The sequence below is a fragment of the Erinaceus europaeus genome, chromosome 11, assembly GCF_950295315.1.
Source record: "Erinaceus europaeus chromosome 11, mEriEur2.1, whole genome shotgun sequence".
Lineage (NCBI taxonomy): Eukaryota > Metazoa > Chordata > Mammalia > Eulipotyphla > Erinaceidae > Erinaceus > Erinaceus europaeus.
In genome coordinates, this window is record NC_080172.1 from 54,524,543 (window position 1) to 54,545,162 (window position 20,620).

Consider the following 20,620-nt stretch of genomic DNA (forward strand, 5'->3'; position numbering starts at 1 on the left):
GTCCCTGACCCCTAATTGCAGGGAGAAAGCTTCCCAAGTGATGAAGCAGTGCTGCAGCTGTCTCTCTGTCTCCCTGTACTTCCCCCTCCCCTCTCAATTTCAGCCTCTCTCCAATAATAAAAATAGAAAAGACAAAATCCTAATACGCTATACAATTAAGGGTAGGGGAGACCAGGGCTGTGTGCTTTTATTTATCCACAAAAGAGAAGTAAGATCCAGAGAGAAAATGTGTATGTCTTAAGGTCTTGTTTGCCCTCAAAGGTAGTCATGTGAAACTAAATTGCTAGCAACATTATACACACACACACACACACACACACACACACACACACACACACACACACGCACCACGCACGCACATACACACTGCAAATCCGCTTCCTCTTCTCCCCTCCTGGCCCCCCTTTCTTCCAGCATTTCTTTTCCCACCTCCCTCCCCATCCACATTTTCCAGCCTATGCTGCAGCTGACTTCCGCAATTCTGATGGAATAAATCCAACGCCCAAATCATCTGCTCACATTATCCACACTTCCCTGGTGAGAGAAGCCCCGCGAACAGACCCCTGTCAGCAGGTAACATTTTCTGCTTCTTAGATCTTTTAACTTCTCATTTGGGCAGTTCTCCATTTTAGAAATATTGGGCATGTAATAACGGATCAAAACAAACCTCGTACACTGTGTAAATGAAAATAGCAGTCCCTTCTTAGATCATTTCCTGGCCAAATAAAACTTGCCTGGAAATCTCTGGAATATTTTGTATGATTTATATTTATATATACTTGGTTAGTAATGGAAGCAAAGGATATTGGGAATTCAAAGAGTGACCTCTTTAGAGTTTTCTACTTTGGCCAAAGGTTCTGAAAGAGTTAACTTACTAGTGGGGAGGAGAAGTGATTGCCAGAGGCCATAGCTCAAAGCTTCCTTTTCTTTGAGACTTTGCAAAGCTCTTTATAATCCAGATGTTGAATATCCTGCTGCTAAACATTTTAGTTTGCAAAGATTATACAGAGATGAACTGTGATTTTAAAACTATGCAAGTTGTATGATTTTCCACAGACTGTAAATTGTTAATAAAAATACAGCAATTCACAAGAAGCAAAAGCAAACTTCTAAAGCCTGTGAATTTAACAACAGTCAAACACTCCATTTCTAGTTTACTTTAGTCTAACTGGGTATGTGATTTTTTTGTTGTTGTTCTGTGAGACAGTGAGGCAGATTTTTATTATTGTTAGAAGATGTTTGCTTTGTCAATCTTTTATGAACTTTTCCCCAGATTGTGAATTTCTTTCATATGTTATCTCCTTAAAAAAGTATTGTTATAAAAATAAGAACAAGAACCTTCCTGTCCACAGCAGCTGGTTGTGATTAAGATAATTTCCTGTCTGGGGAGACAGCAGGAAGAGAAAGAAGAAAGAAATGCATAAACAGTGATTGTTTTATGGCTAGACGCTAGCGCACTTGCTTGAGTGCACAATTCCCATACTCAAGGATGTAGGTTCAAGTCCCTGCAGGGGATTAACTTCACAAGTGGTGAAACAGTTGTTTCTCCCTATCTCTCCCTCCTCTCATGAATTCTGTCTGTCCTATCAAATATAATAACAATTTAAAAAGCAAAGAAAAAGAAAAGATGGTGATCTCATACAGATAGGAAATACTGCCAACTTTTTCCTTGTCCTCTCCCCAGAAGACCTGGAAAATTATTAGAATTTAGGAAAGAAAGAGGAAAAATAACTCAAAGAAACGATCTGGGGCTGAGTAGATAGCATAATGGTTCTGCAAAAGACTTTCTTGCCTTGAGGCTCTGAGGTTCTAGGTTCAATCCCCAAGTGCCACCATAAACCAGAGCTGAGCAGTGCTCTTGTCTCTCAATCTTTTTTTCTCTGTGTACCTCTTTCATTAAAAATAAATACTTAAAGAAAGTTTACTGGAGGGGCCAGGTGGTGGTGCACCTGGTTAAGAGTACATGTTACAGTGCACAAGGACTGGTTTGAGCCCCCCAGTCCCCATCTGCAGGGGGGAAGCTTCACAAGTGGTGAAGCAGGACTGCAGGTGTCTCTCTGTCTTTCTCTGTCTCTGTTCCCTCTCAACTTCTGGCTATCTCTATCCAATAAATAAATAAAAGATAATTTAAAAAAATTTTTTAAAAAGAAAAGAAATTTTACTGGGAAAGAAATGGTCATGATGCAAAATTTAGCTAAAAATCTGATCTTTGTGTGTATTTTCCATCCCCACCCACCACACACTACACCTGACTTCTATCCTCCAAGTCTGCTGAAGACACACTGGAGACAGGTGCTGAGAGGCCATCCTGACTGCCCTTTTTCTACGTGTGTGTGCACACGCACACTGTCTCTACTTACATCATAGTTAGAACCAGTGTATTAGCATTTCATCCAAGCCCAAACCTATCCCAACTGTTCTATTTATCACATGGAAATCCACCTCCCTTCTTTGTCTAGCTTCTTCATAAATCCTAGGGTTCCTTTGCCTCATGGCCTAGAGGAAGGGATTCTTAACTTTGGGGTTGTTAACTCCCTAGAGTTAATGTGTGTACATTTTCCTGTTAAAGAGGTACTTTTATTTAAAATTAGTTTCTCTAAGGAGTCTGACTCCTAAAGGCTAAGAATTGCCTGTCTGGAAATATGGTTCCAGCTCTTTCCCCATCACAAACCAGACTATGAGACCTTGGCAAATAGAAGTGTCCCCTAATTACTGCCTTTCCCAGGATGTGGGGGCTCAATATTCTGCTGCTACTGCCCATGGTGAGCTTCGCTCTACACCCTGAAGAGATACTGGACACTGAGTGGGAGCTGTGGAAGAAGACCCATGAAAAGCAGTACACCAGCAAGGTACCTGAGAACCTGGAGGGGGTCATGGTGCATGGTGGGAAGCTGGACCCTGACACTGCCAGTCCTTTTTTTCCCTCAGATTCTGTTCTCTAATCTGAATATGTAACTCAACCAAGCAAACCTGCCTGTTTCATAACAGTTGCCATCCCTACTACTCTTAGCTTTCAAATCTTATCTTTTTATTTTTTTTTTGTAAAAATTCTAACATTACTCTTTAAAGAAGGCTTCTCAGATTAATGTTACTGACCCATAAGAAGTTTTTATTTTTCTTTTAATTTTTTTTTATTTTTTGCCTCCAGGGTTATTGCTGGGGTTCTGTGCCTGCACTATGAATCCACTGCTCCTGGATGCTATTTTTCCCCTTTTGTTTCCCTTGTTGTTTATCGCTGTTGTTATTATTATTGTTGTTATTGCTGACATTGTTGGAAAGGACAGCGAGAAATCGAAAGAAGAGGGAAAGACAGAGAGGGAGAGAGAAAAAGACACCTGCGGCCCTGCTTCACCACTTAAGAAGCAACCCCCCTTGCAGGTGGGGAGCCAGGGGTTTGAACTGGGGTCCTTACACCAGTCCTTGCGCTTGGTGCCATGTACACTTAACCCAGTGCGCTACCGCCCAGCCCCCTCTTTTTTATTTTTTTGTTAGTGATGCAATATTGATTTACAAAATTACATCCCAACGTATAATTCCACACCATTCCCACCACCAGAGTTCAGGATCCCAAGTGCCTCTATTGCAAACCACCATGGTTCTCCTAAGGTTGCAGACATGGATTACCTGTCTACATTTGTACATAATTGCCCCCTTTTTCTTCCAAGTCTAATCCTCTCTTCCCCTCCAAGCCACACATAACTCAGTTACTACATCTAAGTATCTCTCCCCCTTTCACCCTCTTTCTCTGGGACCTGATGGAGCTTGAGTTCAGAGAGCCCTCTTATCTTCTTCCTCCTATTGCTTCTCCCCCACTGAGAATATAGATCAAAGTTGTTTTTGGGGTAGGAGTTCTGGCTTCTCCTCTGGACATGAGTGTTGACAGGTTGATCCATACCCCCAGCCTATTTCTATCTTTCCCTAATGGGGTAGGGCTCTAGAGAGGTGAGGTTCCAGGATACATTAGTGAGGTTGTCTGCCTAGGAATCATGGTAGCATCTAATAAGCAGGGTTTTTTCCCCCCCCAGAATTATCACTGAGGCTTGGTGCCTGCACTACAAATCCACACTGTTCCTGGAGGCCATTTTTTTCCTTTTTTAAAAAAAATTTTGGATAGGACATAGAGAATTTAAGAGAAAGGGGGAGATAAAGAGGGAGAGAGAAAGAGACATCTGCATGGGGGGGGGGGTCGCTTCACAAATAGTGGAGCAGATCTGCAGGTGGGGAGCCCGGGGTTTGAACCAGGATTTTTGGGTGGGTCTTTTTGCTTCATCCTATGTGTGCTTAGCCCAGTGCACTACTGCCCCGCCTCATAAGCAGTTTTTCTACACATCACTCAAAACTTGACATTCTCGAATGTAAAACACTAATTCCCCAATAAAGGAATTTTTTTTTAAAAAAATGGATTTCCTTAAAAAAACATGAGAGAGGGGCCAGTCAGTGGCACACCTGGGTAAGTGTACACACTCAGTGCATAGGGATCCAGGTTCAAGCCCCTGGTCCCTAACTGCAGGGGGAAAGCTTCATGCATGGTGAATCAGGGCTGCAGGTGTCTCTCTATTTTCCCCACTCCTCTCAATTTCTCTCTGTCCCTATCCAATAATAAATAAAAGTATATTTTTTAAAAAACTTGACATTCTGTTGTTTGTATTTGTTAACTATTTCTTTTTGCGTATTTTTAAGGATCCCATGGTCCCCAACTAGACTATAAACTAGACTATAAACTCAATGATCTTTTAGTGTTACCATTTCTCCTAAAAGCATCCACAGATTGCATATGTAGCTTAACACACAGGACACAGTGTATGCTAGTGTTTACTATGCTCTGTTTAGGTGAATGAAATCTCTCGGCGTTTAATTTGGGAAAAAAACCTGAAGCATATTTCCAATCACAATCTTGAGGCTTCTCTTGGTATTCATACGTATGAATTGGCCATGAACCACTTGGGTGATATGGTGAGTAGAACCTCAGCTTCTAGCCTGGCTAGCCTGCTTTTCTCAGTTCTTTGTGTATGCTTGCTCTCTCTTTTTTTTTTTTTGTCCCAGACAAGTGAAGAGGTGGTTCAGAAGATGACTGGACTCAAAGTACCGCACTCTCGTCAACACAGTAATGACACTCTGTATATCCCAGACTGGGAAGGCAGAACTCCAGAGTCTGTTGATTATCGAAAAAAGGGATATGTTACTCCTGTGAAAAACCAGGTAGCCTCCCTCCCATTTGGATATGTGAGCTAATGTGACCTCTTTCTGCTTTCTTTGTTCTTAAGGTAGGAAGGCTGTTGGGTGGGGGTAGATAGCATAATGCTTATGCAAGGAAACTTTCATGCCTGGGGCTCCAAGATCCCAGGTTCAATTGCCCACACCACCATAAGCTAGAGCGGAGCTGTGCTCTAGTAAAAGCACAAGAAATGAAGGTACTTCATTCTACAAGAATATAGCTATTATTTAGCTCACATATTTTTGTACACTTAGCTTGTTCCTGAGTCCTTTTTCTTTTCTTTCCCTCACTGGGCTTTCACCATTCCTGGCTGACTTTTTCAGATGGGAAGAGAGAGACAGAGATAGAGGAAGAGAGGGAAAGATACCACAGCACCAAAGCTTCCCCCATTGTAGTGGCGACCAGGCTTGAACCTGAATAACATGAATGGCAAAGCAGGCATAGGCACACTGTCCAGGTGAGCTGTTCTGCTAGCCCTGTAAATCTTTTTTTTATAAACTGCAAACACCCTTGTGCATGAATAAATGAATATCCAAAATAATTCCTAAAATTGGGATTTCTAGGTCACAAAATCCTTTCAAAATAAAAGTATTTCCATGGGTCTGGGTGGTGGGACACCCAGTTGAGTGTACAGTACCATTTACAAAGACCCAGGTTTGAGCCCCACTCCCCACCTGCAGGAGGGCCTCTTCACAAGCAGTGCTGCAGGTATCTGTCTTCCTCTTTTTCCCCCTCTCCCCTCTTAATTTCTCAGTCCTGTCAAATAAAATAGAAATAAAAAGGGGGGTGAGGGATGGCTGCCAGGAGTGGTGAATTCATAGCGCTGGCACAGAGCTCCAGAGATACTCTGGTGGCAATTATTTAAAAAAAAAAAAAAAAAAGGATTCTCAGTTTCACATTTGTTTTTTGTTTGTTTGCTAGAGTGCTGCTTAGGTCTGCCTTATGGTGACGCTAGGGAACTAATCTGGGACTTTGGAGCCTTGGACATGAAAGTCTTTTGCATAACCATTATGCTATCTCCCTAGTCTTATATTCTTAACCACTATGATAATACCAGTTTTCCTACAACTGTACTAATGCTGAATGTATCAACAATTGATTAAACAATCATTCAAACACTTTTTTTTTCCCCAGAACCTACTACGTACAGTGCTAGGGTATGTCTATTCACAGACTGCCATTCAAATGGTAGAGATTCAAAGAAACTGAGACATAGCCTCTATCTCAAGAATACCTCACTCTTCTTCCCTCCCTCACTCTCTACCTACCTTTCTTCCCCTTTCTTTTTTCTCCTTCGTTAGGAAATTCTTACCCTTAAAAAATAGAACAGGAGGGAGTCGGGCTGTAGCGCAGCGGGTTAAGCGCAGGTGGCGCAAAGCACAAGGACCGGCATAAGGATCCCAGTTCAAACCCCGGCTCCCCACCTGCAGGGGAGTCGCTTCACAGGCGGTGAAGCAGGTCTGCAGGTGTCTATCTTTCTCTCCTCCTCTCTGTCTTCCCCTCCTCTCTCCATTTCTCTCTGTCCTATCCAACAACGACAACAACAATAATAACTACAACAATAAAACAACAAGGGCAACAAAAGGGAATAAATAAATAAAATAAATTTAAAAAAATAGAACCGGAATGAGAAATTTGCATTCTAGCTGGATAATTTCTAATAATAGCAATTTTTTGAGAAATTTATGTATTGGGAACTTAAATCCTTTATCTGAATAAACTTTGTAAACCTTTGTAATGACACTAATTTATTGTTACCCAAAATTTACAGGTAAGGAAACAGGTTTAGAAACTACTTATTAAGTAAAGTTTCATGCTTACTAGGTTTCACAGCCAGTCCATCAGGTCCTTGAGTAATGACGCTGATTTGTTACAATGTCCACAAAGAAAAATTCATCCCAGAAGACTGAACGAAACAACTTTACAGGAGGACCGGTGTTCATCATGGGTTCATTTAAAGAAACTACAACTTAAACAAGCTTATCATACTTTGCTCTACTGTAGCTAAAGTTAATAGCAGTGATAACAATAGAGCAACACACCACATCTTAAATGAAAGGAAATAGGAAACCACTACAAAAGTGATTTATGGGGTTGAAGGGATAGTATAGCAATCTACACAACAGACTTTCATACCTGAGGCTGCAAGGTCCTAGGTTCAATCCCAGTCAGCACCATAAGGCAGTGCTGAGCAATGCTGTGGTAAAAATAAATAAATATTAGTGTACTGGAATTTATAAAATATGTAGAATTCATCAGGCAAGTAGAACAAGGAAATAAGTATGAACAATGACGACTGACAGTTTTTCTGTTATGCTTCTCAGGGTCAGTGTGGTTCCTGTTGGGCTTTTAGCTCTGTGGGTGCCCTGGAGGGCCAGCTCAAGAAGAAAACTGGCAAACTCTTAAATCTGAGTCCCCAAAACCTGGTAGATTGTGTGTCTGAGAATGATGGCTGCGGAGGGGGCTACATGACCAATGCCTTCCAGTATGTGCAGAAGAACCGGGGTATCGACTCTGAAGATGCCTACCCATATGTGGGACAGGTGAGACTAGCCCCACTGTAGACAGCTTTCTAGTGGCTCCTCCTTCCTTAGCATGATGTTTAATCCTGGAAGCAATTCCAGGAGCCTTAACAACTTCTTTTTTTTTTTTTTGCTTTGTTTTTCTTTGTTTGTTTTTTGTCATCAGCAGGGCTTTACTATTCCAAGCTGACTCTTTCAGATAGAAAGGGAGACGGAGACAAAGGGAGAAAGAGAAAGACACCATAGCACCAAAGCTTCTTCTAGTATAGTGGAGGTTGGGCTCGAACCTGAGTCGTATGAACTCTATACAGTCTTCCACTTTACCAACTGAGCCATAAGGGTATCCTGAGTCATTTGTATGACAAAACAGGTTCATTATCCAGCTGAACTATCATGTGACCCGCCTCTCCTGCTACCTTGATGGGATTGTCTACCCACAGAAGACTAAGAAGACTCCAACTATCTGGAGAATTTGAGGGTTTTGTGCTACTATAACTCCTGTCTGCTGCTCTTGAGGGAAAGAAACGAAAGAGAACAGGTTATTCCATGATCTCTGAGGGGGTCTCTGTAACCCTCTGCACAATTTTGCTCCAACCATAAATCCCTAAATCTACTATGACAACTACATAAATCATGTGACTTTATTTTATGTGATCTTAGTGTGGGCCCAGGAAACATTTGAGCAAATTATGTAAGTTAACCTATATGATATATATATATATATATATATATATATATATATATATATATATATATATACACACACACACACACACACAGAGATTGCTTCTTACTTATTGTAATTTTGAAAATCAACTCATTTCCTCCTGAAAGATCCTCAAGAAGTATGGAAGAGATATTTCTTATCTAAGAAGAAGACCTGAGAGATTTTTATACAAATGGAATAGGAAATTTTTATACAAATGGATAGGAAATCGAAATCTTTGAAGCTGGAACCTTTGAAGCAGGGTTAGTGCTGATTAATAAAAATGATGGCTTTTCTGTGCTAAGCCACTTGTAAGTGAAGTTCCTCATTTAATTCTTACAACAACCCTGCCAGGTAGACTTGTCCTCACTTTATATATGACAGGATTAAAACTCAAGGAGTTAAGAGCATGCTCAAATTCATACTACTGTTTATAAGGCAATTAAAATATGTCACTAAGATCTGCTTATTTGACTTAGATTCACAGGCGTATCTCCTGTGAACTTGCACAGCAATTGTTTTGCTAGAATATAAATTTTGGAACAGAATTGTCTTGAGTGTTAGGGTTCATGCATTTTCAGCTTTATTAGATATTAAATTGTGTACCAATATGTTTGGAGAATTATATCCTACCTGTGGTGTATAAGTAATCCTATTGATTCCCATCTATCAATGTGTAAAAATCTCATTGCATGGCATTCTTCTAAATCCATTCCTAAGATATCTTACTTTATTTACCTGATTACCTTATTTCTTCTTCAGTGAACTACTTACCTCTTTTGCCCAGTTTTAATTTGATTACTTTTCTCTTCCTGATTTTTAGTAATTTAAAAGGATATTTGAATGCTACTACCATATCTGTTATAGGTTAATCATTCCTTTTATAATGTCTTTCAATCCAGAAAAGTTCTTGGCCTATAGTGAAATTATTCATTTTCCCTTTGCTAATTGTGCCTTAAAAATTCCAATAGCAATGAATTTAATTCAAGTTCAGTCACCTGAAATGATGTCTGCCAGAATAAGATTCTCATTAATATGAATGACTGAAATTCATCTTTCACTAGATATTCAACAGCCTAATGGTAAAGTAGCTTCAACACATCCTCATGATGCTGGCTGCACAAAAACAATACTTTAAAATTTAAAAAGGAAGACATTTGATAGAGTAGCAGCCAGATGATAATACTGACAAGTTTATTCTAGTCAGAAATTAGATTATTCTGATTTTAAAGTTTCATTGCATGACATTTTTCTAAATCCATTCCCAGTAAGATATAAAGATACCTTCCTTTATTTTTATTTTATTTTAAGTATTATTATCATGATCTCATCATCACTGGGGCTTCACTACTTCAGACCAACTTTTCCAGATAGAGAAAGAGAGAGGGAAAGATAACACAGCACTGAAGCCTCCCACAGTGTGGTGGGGTCTGGGCTTCAATCCTGGGTTCTGCATGTGACAGAGCTCATTATTCAGGTGAGCTCTCTTATTGCCCCCCAAAATATTTTCATTTATTTGTACATTTGTACAATGTCTCATACCAGGAAGCATCAAGAGTTTGAATCATATGTCAGAAAACAGGGATTTTGAGAAATTAAGAGACCCAAATAACCTAAGAATATCATGTGAAATGCTATTGTTGTTGTTGTAAACACTTGAATAATATATATTATTCAATTAAATAATAATGTATATGTAGCCTTAGGGTTTTGAGGAGGTAGTCTTAAGGAAAATGAATTTCAGTGGTCTGGGAGGTGGTGTAGTGGATAAAGCGTTGGACTCTCAAGCATGAGGTTCTGAGTTCTATCACTGGCAGCACATGTACCAGAGTGATGTCTGGTTCTCTCTCTCTCTCTCTCTCTTTCTCTCTCTCTCCCTATCTTTTTCATAAATAAATAAATAAATATTAAAAAAACAAAAAGAAAAGAAAATGAATTGTTGAAAGGAATGCACCAGCTTGTGGTCCGGGAGGTGACATAGTGGATAAAGCATTGGACTCAAGCCTGAGGTCTTAAGTTCAATCCCCGGCAGCACATGTACAGGTTCTTTCTCTCTCTCCTATCTTTCTCATTAATAAATAAATAAATTCTTTTAAAAATGAATGCAGTTTAATATGGGTTGTCATTAAATTCCATAATTGTGGCTTCCCTAGGAAACATCATTGTTAATTAGCCTTGTGAAGCATAGTGTTTATAGTGAACATACTAAACTACTTTTTAAAAATTTTTGTCTGTCATGTTGTGCAACTCTGTCTCTGATCAGAGCACAAGAGTCCAATCAAAACTCTTTCCTTCACTCTAGCTCCCCTGATAAGTGTGCAGATGGCCCAAGTCCTCTCTCCAGCTGGACCTGGACCTTAGCCTCTCACAGAGCAACTGGTGCCTCCCCATCCTCCAAAGTTCATGCATGCTTCTTAACTAGAAGATGCTTTGTGCTTAAAAAAAAAAATCTTGTTTTATGCTGGGGAGATATCACAGAGGTAGTATACCAGACTCTCATGTCTGAGGTCCCAGGGACCCAAGTTCAATCCTTAGCACCACCACATGCTAGAGCTGTGTACTTTCTCCCTGCTCTGCTCCATCTCTCTCTCCTCCCTCTTGCCCTCTCTTGTGTGCCTCTTGTGAAAATAAATAAAATCCTTAAAATAGATTAGTCTGATTTCAGAAATTTTTTTAAATTTATTTATTTATTGGGGAATTAATGTTTTACATTCAACAGTAAATACAATAGTTTGTACATGCATAACATTCCCCAGTTTCCCATTTAACAATACAACCCCCATGATTTCAGAAATTTTGCCTACACTGAAATAATGATATTCCCTCCCTCAATCCTCTTTTAAAGTTTTAATAGTGTTTCTTTTCACACTGATTATTTATTTATTTATTTATTCCATTTTGTTGCCATTGTTGTTGTTACTGATGTCGTCATTGTTGGATAGGACAGAGAGAAATGGAGAGAGGAGAGGAAGATAGAGAAAGGACAAGAAAGAGAGACACCTGCAGACCTGCTTCACTACCTGTGAAGCAACTTCCCTGCAGGTGGGGAGCCGGATGCTTGAACCGGGATCCTTACACTGGTCCTTGTGCCTTGTGCCACATGCGCTTAACCCACTGCGCTACCACCCTACTCCAACATTGATTTTTTTTAATCACCTGGAATAGATTTTGTATATGGTATAAGGTATCCTCTTTTCATATCATTTTTTTTTTTTTAGTTTTCTAAAATGGTGAAGGAAAATAGACTTATCTTCAGAGACTCTAGCCTGCTACCCACATTAGTTCACTGACATCACTCAAAACACTGTAGTTTTTCCGAGATAAGATGAGATCGGACGTGTTCAGGGTGGTATGGCCATAGACAACACTGTGCTTTTTCACATACCAATTCATAGCCTTTTGCTTTGCCCTAAAAAATAGACTTATCTTCAGAGACTCTAGCCTGCTACCCACATTAGTTCACTGACATCACTCAAAACACTGTAGTTTTTCCGAGATAAGATGAGATCGGGCGTGTTCAGGGTGGTATGGCCATAGACAACACTGTGCTTTTTCACATATCAATTCATAGCCTTTTGCTTTGCCCTATTCCTATTTCAATTGTGTTTCTTTCAGGATGAAAATTGTATGTACACCCCAACAGGCAAGGCAGCTAAGTGCAGAGGGTACAGAGAAATCCCAGAAGGAAATGAGAAAGCCCTGAAGAGGGCAGTGGCCCGAGTGGGACCCATCTCTGTGGCCATTGATGCAAGCCTGACCTCCTTCCAGTTTTATAGCAAAGGTGAGGAGCTGTGCCCACAGCGTATAGTCATCTGCTTCATGATACGGGCCTCTCAGAGTGCACTGAGCACTTTTGGTGCTTCCTTTCCATGTTCAGACTGGGTTGACTGCACACTGACAGCTGTCACAGTGCAGATGTGTGGGGAAAGGCCCACTGTCTGGGAAAACCAGGCTATTATCACCATGAGAGTCTGAGAGGGTAGACCCCGAGCCCTCTCCTCACAGGAGGGGTGGTAGATAGGTCCCTACTCGACCCCATGGATGGTGATGGAGGTTTCCAGACCAGGAACCTTAATGCACATACTTTCTCATTCCTTTTGAACAAAGGCCATAAATTACCATATATGGCCAACTGAAACCCATTGCAAATATCCTGGTTTTGCCTAACTGCTCCCTCCCCCCCTGCTCTGAGGTGCTGGTGATTCACCTTTAGAGAGAAGCCTGCCTATGCATAATGAGCTCATGACCAGACCTTATATGGTAACTTCCCGGTAGTGAACAAACGCCTGATAGGTCAAGACTTAACCCTGTATTGTGTGTGTGGCTTGATGATTATCTTAACCTTTGCCTAACCTTTGAGTATATCTACCTGCTTGTACCCCTGAATAAACAAGTTGTCTCTCTGAAGCTTCTCCCGGAGGAGGTTGTGATTCCTCTCTGTGCACTCGCCCTCGTCAGCAGGGTCCCCAGGACCCCCGGGGTAGCCCATCTCCCCCTCTTCTCCACGGTCGCCGGCCGATGCGCAGAGGAGAACCAGCCCCCATACAGATGCATTGCTGCCTGACACCCTCCTGAGTGTAACAGAACTGAGGCTTTTCTACACTAGGAGAACCTACAGGGCAACTCTTGAATTGCAGAAAGCTTCATTTTGATCGTTTGTTTTCTAGGTGTGTATTATGATGAAAATTGCAGTAGTGATGTGAACCATGCGGTTTTGGTGGTGGGATATGGTGTCCAGAAGGGACATAAGCATTGGATCATTAAAAACAGGTAATGATGGGAACACTTCTTGTCATTCACCTCAACTTTCCCAATCTTCCTTTCTCTGACTCAAATTAAGAGACAAGTGTGGTACTAGGCAGTGGCAGACATGGCTGTGTGCACATTTTATAATGTGTAGGGACCTTGTTGTTTAAGTCCCTGGTCCCTCCCTGCAGGGGGGGAAGCTTAACAAGAGATAAAGTAGTGCTGCAGGTGTCTCCCTCTCTATCTCACTCTTCCCTCTCAATTTCTCTGTCTCTATCTAAAATAAATAAATTATATATGTATATATATATATATATATATATAGAGAGAGAGAGAGAGAGAGAGAGAGAGAGATCTCAGACTTTCAGTTCTAACTTCCCACACAGAGGGATCATGCTTGGCTAACATTTAGCAAGCAGATAGTCATATGCAAGGACTGTGCCAAGCAGCTGCTCATGTGCAAGCTGCTTAGTCACGTCCGCAAGTGAGCAGGCTGTCTGCTTTCAGTCACCTCTCAACCCCCCATGGCAAACAGACCTAACTGACCAGAACATAATGCAGCACACAGAACCAGCAGAAGCTTTACAATGATGATTTTTTTCTATTTTCTCTAATATGTTAATTTCTGTGGGGAGGTAATCTATATAATCTGTACATAGTAGGATACAAGTTAAAAGTTTAATATTCCTTTATTAGGTAGCTTTAAGAAAGCAGGTAATTCTTTATTAGCATTTTAGGGAATTTATTTATTGGATAGAGACAGAAATCAAGAAGGAGAGAGGGAAGGAAACAAAGAGACACCAGCAGCCCTGCTTCACTGCTCATGAAGCTTTCCCACTCAGGTGGGGACTGGGGGCTTGAATCTTAGTCCTTGTGCACTGTAATGTGATCACTGAACCAAGTGTGCTACTGCCCAGCCCCCATCTTGAGCAGCTTTTTGTCCTCCCAGCTACACTTAGGATTAATATGTAAGAAATGGTTAAAGACTTTGAAGTCTATGAAAGGAAATGCTTTTAGAGAAAGTAGGTGTGAACAACAACAACAAAAGAATGGATAATATTTCCACCCCTACTGTGGGAATTAAAACTACAGGGAACTTTGGTTCTGTATTTCTTGTTAGTCCCTATGACTTTGTAGGAAGCAGATTCATGAGAATTGTCTTTGTCCTTTCTTTGTGGAGTGATATCAGCCTGGCAACACTTCTGATTACATTTTCTGTGTCTGGTGTCCTCCAAGGAGCAGGAGTTCTAGACTCAAGGGAGTGTACTGGACTGCTCACTGGAGGGCTGGCAGGACAGATGTGAGGCTGGAAGCTGCTTCAAACCTGAAATAATATTTTCTATCACGATCTCAAGTGATGGTGGATCTGACCACCTTCCAAGATGTGGTGCTCTTTTCCCCACAGTTTCTGTTTTGTGTTCTCCCTTTCTCAGCTCACTTTCCACTCTTGATCAGGTGCCATTAGTAGAAGCCACATCTAAGAGAGCTTGGAGAAATAAGGGCTACATCTAGGCAGGGTTAGAATTATTGAAGACCCCTGGGGAGAGATAACAGGGTGTGGGAAAATGTATTGTGTAAATGGAGAATTTACTAGCTAGGGGGAAACATGACAATTTCCTAGGGCAATACATAGGTATATAGATCAGTCTCTCCCTTTTCTCTTTCGCCCGCTATCTCCATCTAGTCTTTCTTTCCTTAGCAATCTTATCCATTCTCACAGCCTCATCCATTTCTCCTGTGTTGTGTTCTTCCAAATCAAGATCACCAGGTTCTGTCTCTTGCATGTTTCTAATACTCTAGACACTCACACTTCCAAAATTAATTTTCTGGGAGAGATAGCATAATGGTTATGCAAAGAGATCCACATGCCTAGGGCTCCAAATGTATTTATCCTACATTGAATCAAACTGAATTGATTCATACTGCTCTCCCACTAAGAAATCAGTGGCTTCTCCATGTGATGGGCCACAAAATCTGGCTCTTTAGCCCAGCAATAAAGATAATGCAGACTGATCTCAGTATACCACTGCGCCCTGTCTGGCACTCTATTTCTTAGTCATGTGATCCAAAAAAACATGTCTGGTGCTTCCCAGCCTCTGTTAATCATTTCATGCTCCTTTACTAGCATCAAATACTACTCAGCTGTCAGCCTCAGCTCAAGTGCCATCTCTTACACTAAACCTTCTTTGGTCCCCCGACAGAAACAGTCTCCTGCTTTTGAGACCTATGGCATTATGCTTTCACTCCAATTTTATTTCCACTTTAAACTCTTTAAACATGAGAAACTGTCACACTCATTTCTGCATACCATGAATGCCTAGCACAGAATTCAGTAAAGGTTTCTATTAATAAATGAAGCGAAAGATCTAAGTATTTTTCTTGATTTGTTCCACAGCTGGGGAGAAAACTGGGGAAACAAAGGGTATATCCTTATGGCTCGGAATAAGAACAACACTTGTGGCATCGCCAGCCTGGCCAGCTTCCCTAAGATGTGACTTCAGCCAGCAAACCCATCCTGCTCTTCAGTTCTTCCCACAGTGGTGCAACATAATGAAGCACTTTGGAAGGGAGTTGCTGTATTTTTCATGAAGCAGATAATGTGATACAGAGAATATTTGTTCAGTTTGCCCTGTTCTGTTAGAACTTTAATTGATCATATTCCTAGTTTCTTCTCTCTGACCAAGGTCTTTATTGTTCACTGTAGTCTCAGTAGGAATTTCCCTACAGGTGTGCTTTCTTAGGGTCTGCCCTGGCTGTGTAGTCCTGGGGCTGATGCTGTGGAAGTAGTAGCTAGTTATCTTCAGAGTAGGCTAGATTCTCATTCACAGCTTTAACTGCTCTAGAATATTAAGATTTCTCAACTTCCAAGTTTACATCTGTATGTCCTCAAGGAAGAAATTCCAGTTTTCCACACTGATACATATATAAATCTATTCATACATCTTTGGTGAAAAGTTATAGGATGCAAGAACTGTGTTTTCTTTTCCCTCAATTGTTTTTTTAAAATATATTAAGTATTTTTCTCTCATCTTTAACTTAATAAACAACTATTTAGTAAATATTTGTTTTGTGTCAGGTACTGTGCTATGTGTTGGAGACAAAAAATAATAAGTCCTATTCCTTATTTTTGATGTGCTCATAGTTTTGAACAGATTATTACATAAATAGCTCATCCTAATTTATTTATTCAAGAGCTGGTGAAATGGTTCACATGGATAGTGCTCTGTTCTGCCATGTGTGCAAACCAGGTTGAAGCCCAGCCCCCACCACAATGAAGCTTTGATGCTGTAGTCTCTCTTTAGTCTCTTTCTCTCTCTCCTCTTTACCTTCTCTTTGTGTGTAAGTGTTCTTTTCAATTGCTATTTGTTTTTTAAGTCGTGATTAATAGTAGATTACAAACTTGTAAAATTATAGTATATAGTTCCACACCATACCACACCTACTGCCACTAGCCTACACCTCCCAAAGATATCACCATGGTTCTGTGTTATAGAACTGTTTGCTCCTGTTTGTTTCTTTTTTTTTTTTTTTTTTTTTGCAAGCTCATGTGTAGCAACGCTTTAGATTCCACATGAGTGAAACCATCCAGCAGTTCTTTCTTAACTATTTACGAGACCGATGCCTTACCACTTGGCATCCTCACCCTTTCTTAGCTATTTTTACTAGGCATAACCACCTCCAGTTCCTCCATGTTGTCCCAAAGGACACAATATCATCTTTTTTTATTTCAAAGTAGTATTTCTTGGAGTATATAGCCCATAACTTCTTTATCTAATCATCTGGTGATGGGCATTTAGGCTGCTTCTACTCTTTGGCTATTATGAATAATGCAGTTATGAACATAGGGGTGCATATGTCCTCTTGAGTTAGTGTTTGTGCATCCCTTGGATAAATTCCTGAAAGTACTATTGCTAGATCATAAGGTAATTCCATTTTTATTTGTTCAAGGACTTTCCCTGAAGTCTTCCAAAGGGGCTCTGCCGTTTTGCATTCCCACCAGCAATGTAGCAAGAGTCCTTTTTTCTCCACAACTTTGCCAACTCCTGTCATATCCTGGTTTGTTGCTATAGGCCATTCCCACAGGTGTGAGATGGAATCTCAGTGTATTTTTAATTTGCATTTCTCTAATGAATAAGTGAGGCATTCTGTCATATATCTGTAGGTCTATCTTTTAAAAAATCCATTTTAATTTATTCATTCCTCCAACATTTACTACATGTTTACTTAGAAGAGTTGTACTAAGTATCAGAAGCTAAATGAATATAAGGAGACTTCAGGGGGGCTGGTGGGGGTGCACCCGGTTGAGTGCACAGATTGCCATGTGCAAGGACCATGGCTTAAACCCTGGGTTCTCGCCTGCAAAGAGGAAGCTTCATGAGGAGTTAAGCAGTGTTACAGGAGTAACATTAGTAGAAGCCACATCTAAGAGAGCTTGGAGAAATAAGGGCTACATCTAGGCAGGGTTAGAATTATTGAAGACCCCTGGGGAGAGATAACAGGGTGTGGGAAAATGTATTGTGTAAATGGAGAATTTACTAGCTAGGGGGAAACATGACAATTTCCTAGGGCAATACATAGGTATATAGATCAGTCTCTCCCTTTTCTCTTTCGCCCGCTATCTCCATCTAGTCTTTCTTTCCTTAGCAATCTTATCCATTCTCACAGCCTCATCCATTTCTCCTGTGTTGTGTTCTTCCAAATCAAGATCACCAGGTTCTGTCTCTTGCATGTTTCTAATACTCTAGACACTCACACTTCCAAAATTAATTTTCTGGGAGAGATAGCATAATGGTTATGCAAAGAGATCCACATGCCTAGGGCTCCAAATGTATTTATCCTACATTGAATCAAACTGAATTGATTCATACTGCTCTCCCACTAAGAAATCAGTGGCTTCTCCATGTGATGGGCCACAAAATCTGGCTCTTTAGCCCAGCAATAAAGATAATGCAGACTGATCTCAGTATACCACTGCGCCCTGTCTGGCACTCTATTTCTTAGTCATGTGATCCAAAAAAACATGTCTGGTGCTTCCCAGCCTCTGTTAATCATTTCATGCTCCTTTACTAGCATCAAATACTACTCAGCTGTCAGCCTCAGCTCAAGTGCCATCTCTTACACTAAACCTTCTTTGGTCCCCCGACAGAAACAGTCTCCTGCTTTTGAGACCTATGGCATTATGCTTTCACTCCAATTTTATTTCCACTTTAAACTCTTTAAACATGAGAAACTGTCACACTCATTTCTGCATACCATGAATGCCTAGCACAGAATTCAGTAAAGGTTTCTATTAATAAATGAAGCGAAAGATCTAAGTATTTTTCTTGATTTGTTCCACAGCTGGGGAGAAAACTGGGGAAACAAAGGGTATATCCTTATGGCTCGGAATAAGAACAACACTTGTGGCATCGCCAGCCTGGCCAGCTTCCCTAAGATGTGACTTCAGCCAGCAAACCCATCCTGCTCTTCAGTTCTTCCCACAGTGGTGCAACATAATGAAGCACTTTGGAAGGGAGTTGCTGTATTTTTCATGAAGCAGATAATGTGATACAGAGAATATTTGTTCAGTTTGCCCTGTTCTGTTAGAACTTTAATTGATCATATTCCTAGTTTCTTCTCTCTGACCAAGGTCTTTATTGTTCACTGTAGTCTCAGTAGGAATTTCCCTACAGGTGTGCTTTCTTAGGGTCTGCCCTGGCTGTGTAGTCCTGGGGCTGATGCTGTGGAAGTAGTAGCTAGTTATCTTCAGAGTAGGCTAGATTCTCATTCACAGCTTTAACTGCTCTAGAATATTAAGATTTCTCAACTTCCAAGTTTACATCTGTATGTCCTCAAGGAAGAAATTCCAGTTTTCCACACTGATACATATATAAATCTATTCATACATCTTTGGTGAAAAGTTATAGGATGCAAGAACTGTGTTTTCTTTTCCCTCAATTGTTTTTTTAAAATATATTAAGTATTTTTCTCTCATCTTTAACTTAATAAACAACTATTTAGTAAATATTTGTTTTGTGTCAGGTACTGTGCTATGTGTTGGAGACAAAAAATAATAAGTCCTATTCCTTATTTTTGATGTGCTCATAGTTTTGAACAGATTATTACATAAATAGCTCATCCTAATTTATTTATTCAAGAGCTGGTGAAATGGTTCACATGGATAGTGCTCTGTTCTGCCATGTGTGCAAACCAGGTTGAAGCCCAGCCCCCACCACAATGAAGCTTTGATGCTGTAGTCTCTCTTTAGTCTCTTTCTCTCTCTCCTCTTTACCTTCTCTATCTTTGTGTGTAAGTGTTCTTTTCAATTGCTATTTGTTTTTTAAGTCGTGATTAATAGTAGATTACAAACTTGTAAAATTATAGTATATAGTTCCACACCATACCACACCTACTGCCACTAGCCTACACCTCCCAAAGATATCACCATGGTTCTGTGTTATAGAACTGTTTGCTCCTGTTTGTTTCTTTTTTTTTTTTTTTTTTTTGCAAGCTCATGTGTAGCAACGCTTTAGATTCCACATGAGTGAAACCATCCAGCAGTTCTTTCTTAACTATTTACGAGACCGATGCCTTACCACTTGGCATCCTCACCCTTTCTTAGCTATTTTTACTAGGCATAACCACCTCCAGTTCCTCCATGTTGTCCCAAAGGACACAATATCATCTTTTTTTATTTCAAAGTAGTATTTCTTGGAGTATATAGCCCATAACTTCTTTATCTAATCATCTGGTGATGGGCATTTAGGCTGCTTCTACTCTTTGGCTATTATGAATAATGCAGTTATGAACATAGGGGTGCATATGTCCTCTTGAGTTAGTGTTTGTGCATCCCTTGGATAAATTCCTGAAAGTACTATTGCTAGATCATAAGGTAATTCCATTTTTATTTGTTCAAGGACTTTCCCTGAAGTCTTCCAAAGGGGCTCTGCCGTTTTGCATTCCCACCAGCAATGTAGCAAGAGTCCTTTTTTCTCCACAACTTTGCCAACTCCTGTCATATCCTGGTTTGTTGCTATAGGCCATTCCCACAGGTGTGAGATGGAATCTCAGTGTATTTTTAATTTGCATTTCTCTAATGAATAAGTGAGGCATTCTGTCATATATCTGTAGGTCTATCTTTTAAAAAATCCATTTTAATTTATTCATTCCTCCAACATTTACTACATGTTTACTTAGAAGAGTTGTACTAAGTATCAGAAGCTAAATGAATATAAGGAGACTTCAGGGGGGCTGGTGGGGGTGCACCCGGTTGAGTGCACAGATTGCCATGTGCAAGGACCATGGCTTAAACCCTGGGTTCTCGCCTGCAAAGAGGAAGCTTCATGAGGAGTTAAGCAGTGTTACAGGAGTCTCTCTCTTCGCCCTCCCTCTCTCTTCCCCCTCTCCCTCTCCCTCTGCTTCCCACTCCCCTCTCAATTTCTGTCCTGTCAA

The 20,620-nt window shown here is 40.5% G+C and overlaps 1 protein-coding gene across 2 annotated transcripts; it reads left to right on the forward strand.

Annotated features, from left to right (window-relative positions):
- The first annotated feature begins 417 nt into the window (after positions 1–417).
- On the forward strand, positions 418–19,195 carry CTSK (cathepsin K). 2 transcript variants are annotated; one of them, XM_060201742.1, is made up of 9 exons: positions 438–573; positions 1,330–1,491; positions 2,726–2,849; positions 4,831–4,953; positions 5,044–5,199; positions 7,540–7,758; positions 12,059–12,224; positions 13,111–13,213; positions 15,585–19,195. In XM_060201742.1, coding segments are annotated over exons 2-9 (993 nt in total). In that variant the 5' UTR covers positions 438–573; positions 1,330–1,489; the 3' UTR covers positions 15,685–19,195. The 2 variants fall into 2 exon arrangements, with proteins under 2 accessions (XP_060057726.1, XP_060057725.1); XM_060201743.1 differs by lacking the exon at positions 1,330–1,491 and having other exon boundaries at positions 418–573.
- Positions 19,196–20,620: the final 1,425 nt, after the last annotated feature.

Excerpts from the sequence above, each read along its gene's own strand:
- CTSK (XM_060201742.1), top strand. Across the intron at positions 4,954-5,043 it reads TGAACCACTTGGGTGATATG|ACAAGTGAAGAGGTGGTTCA; the intron begins GTGAGTAGAACC and ends TTTTTGTCCCAG. Across the intron at positions 13,214-15,584 it reads CATTGGATCATTAAAAACAG|CTGGGGAGAAAACTGGGGAA; the intron begins GTAATGATGGGA and ends TTTGTTCCACAG.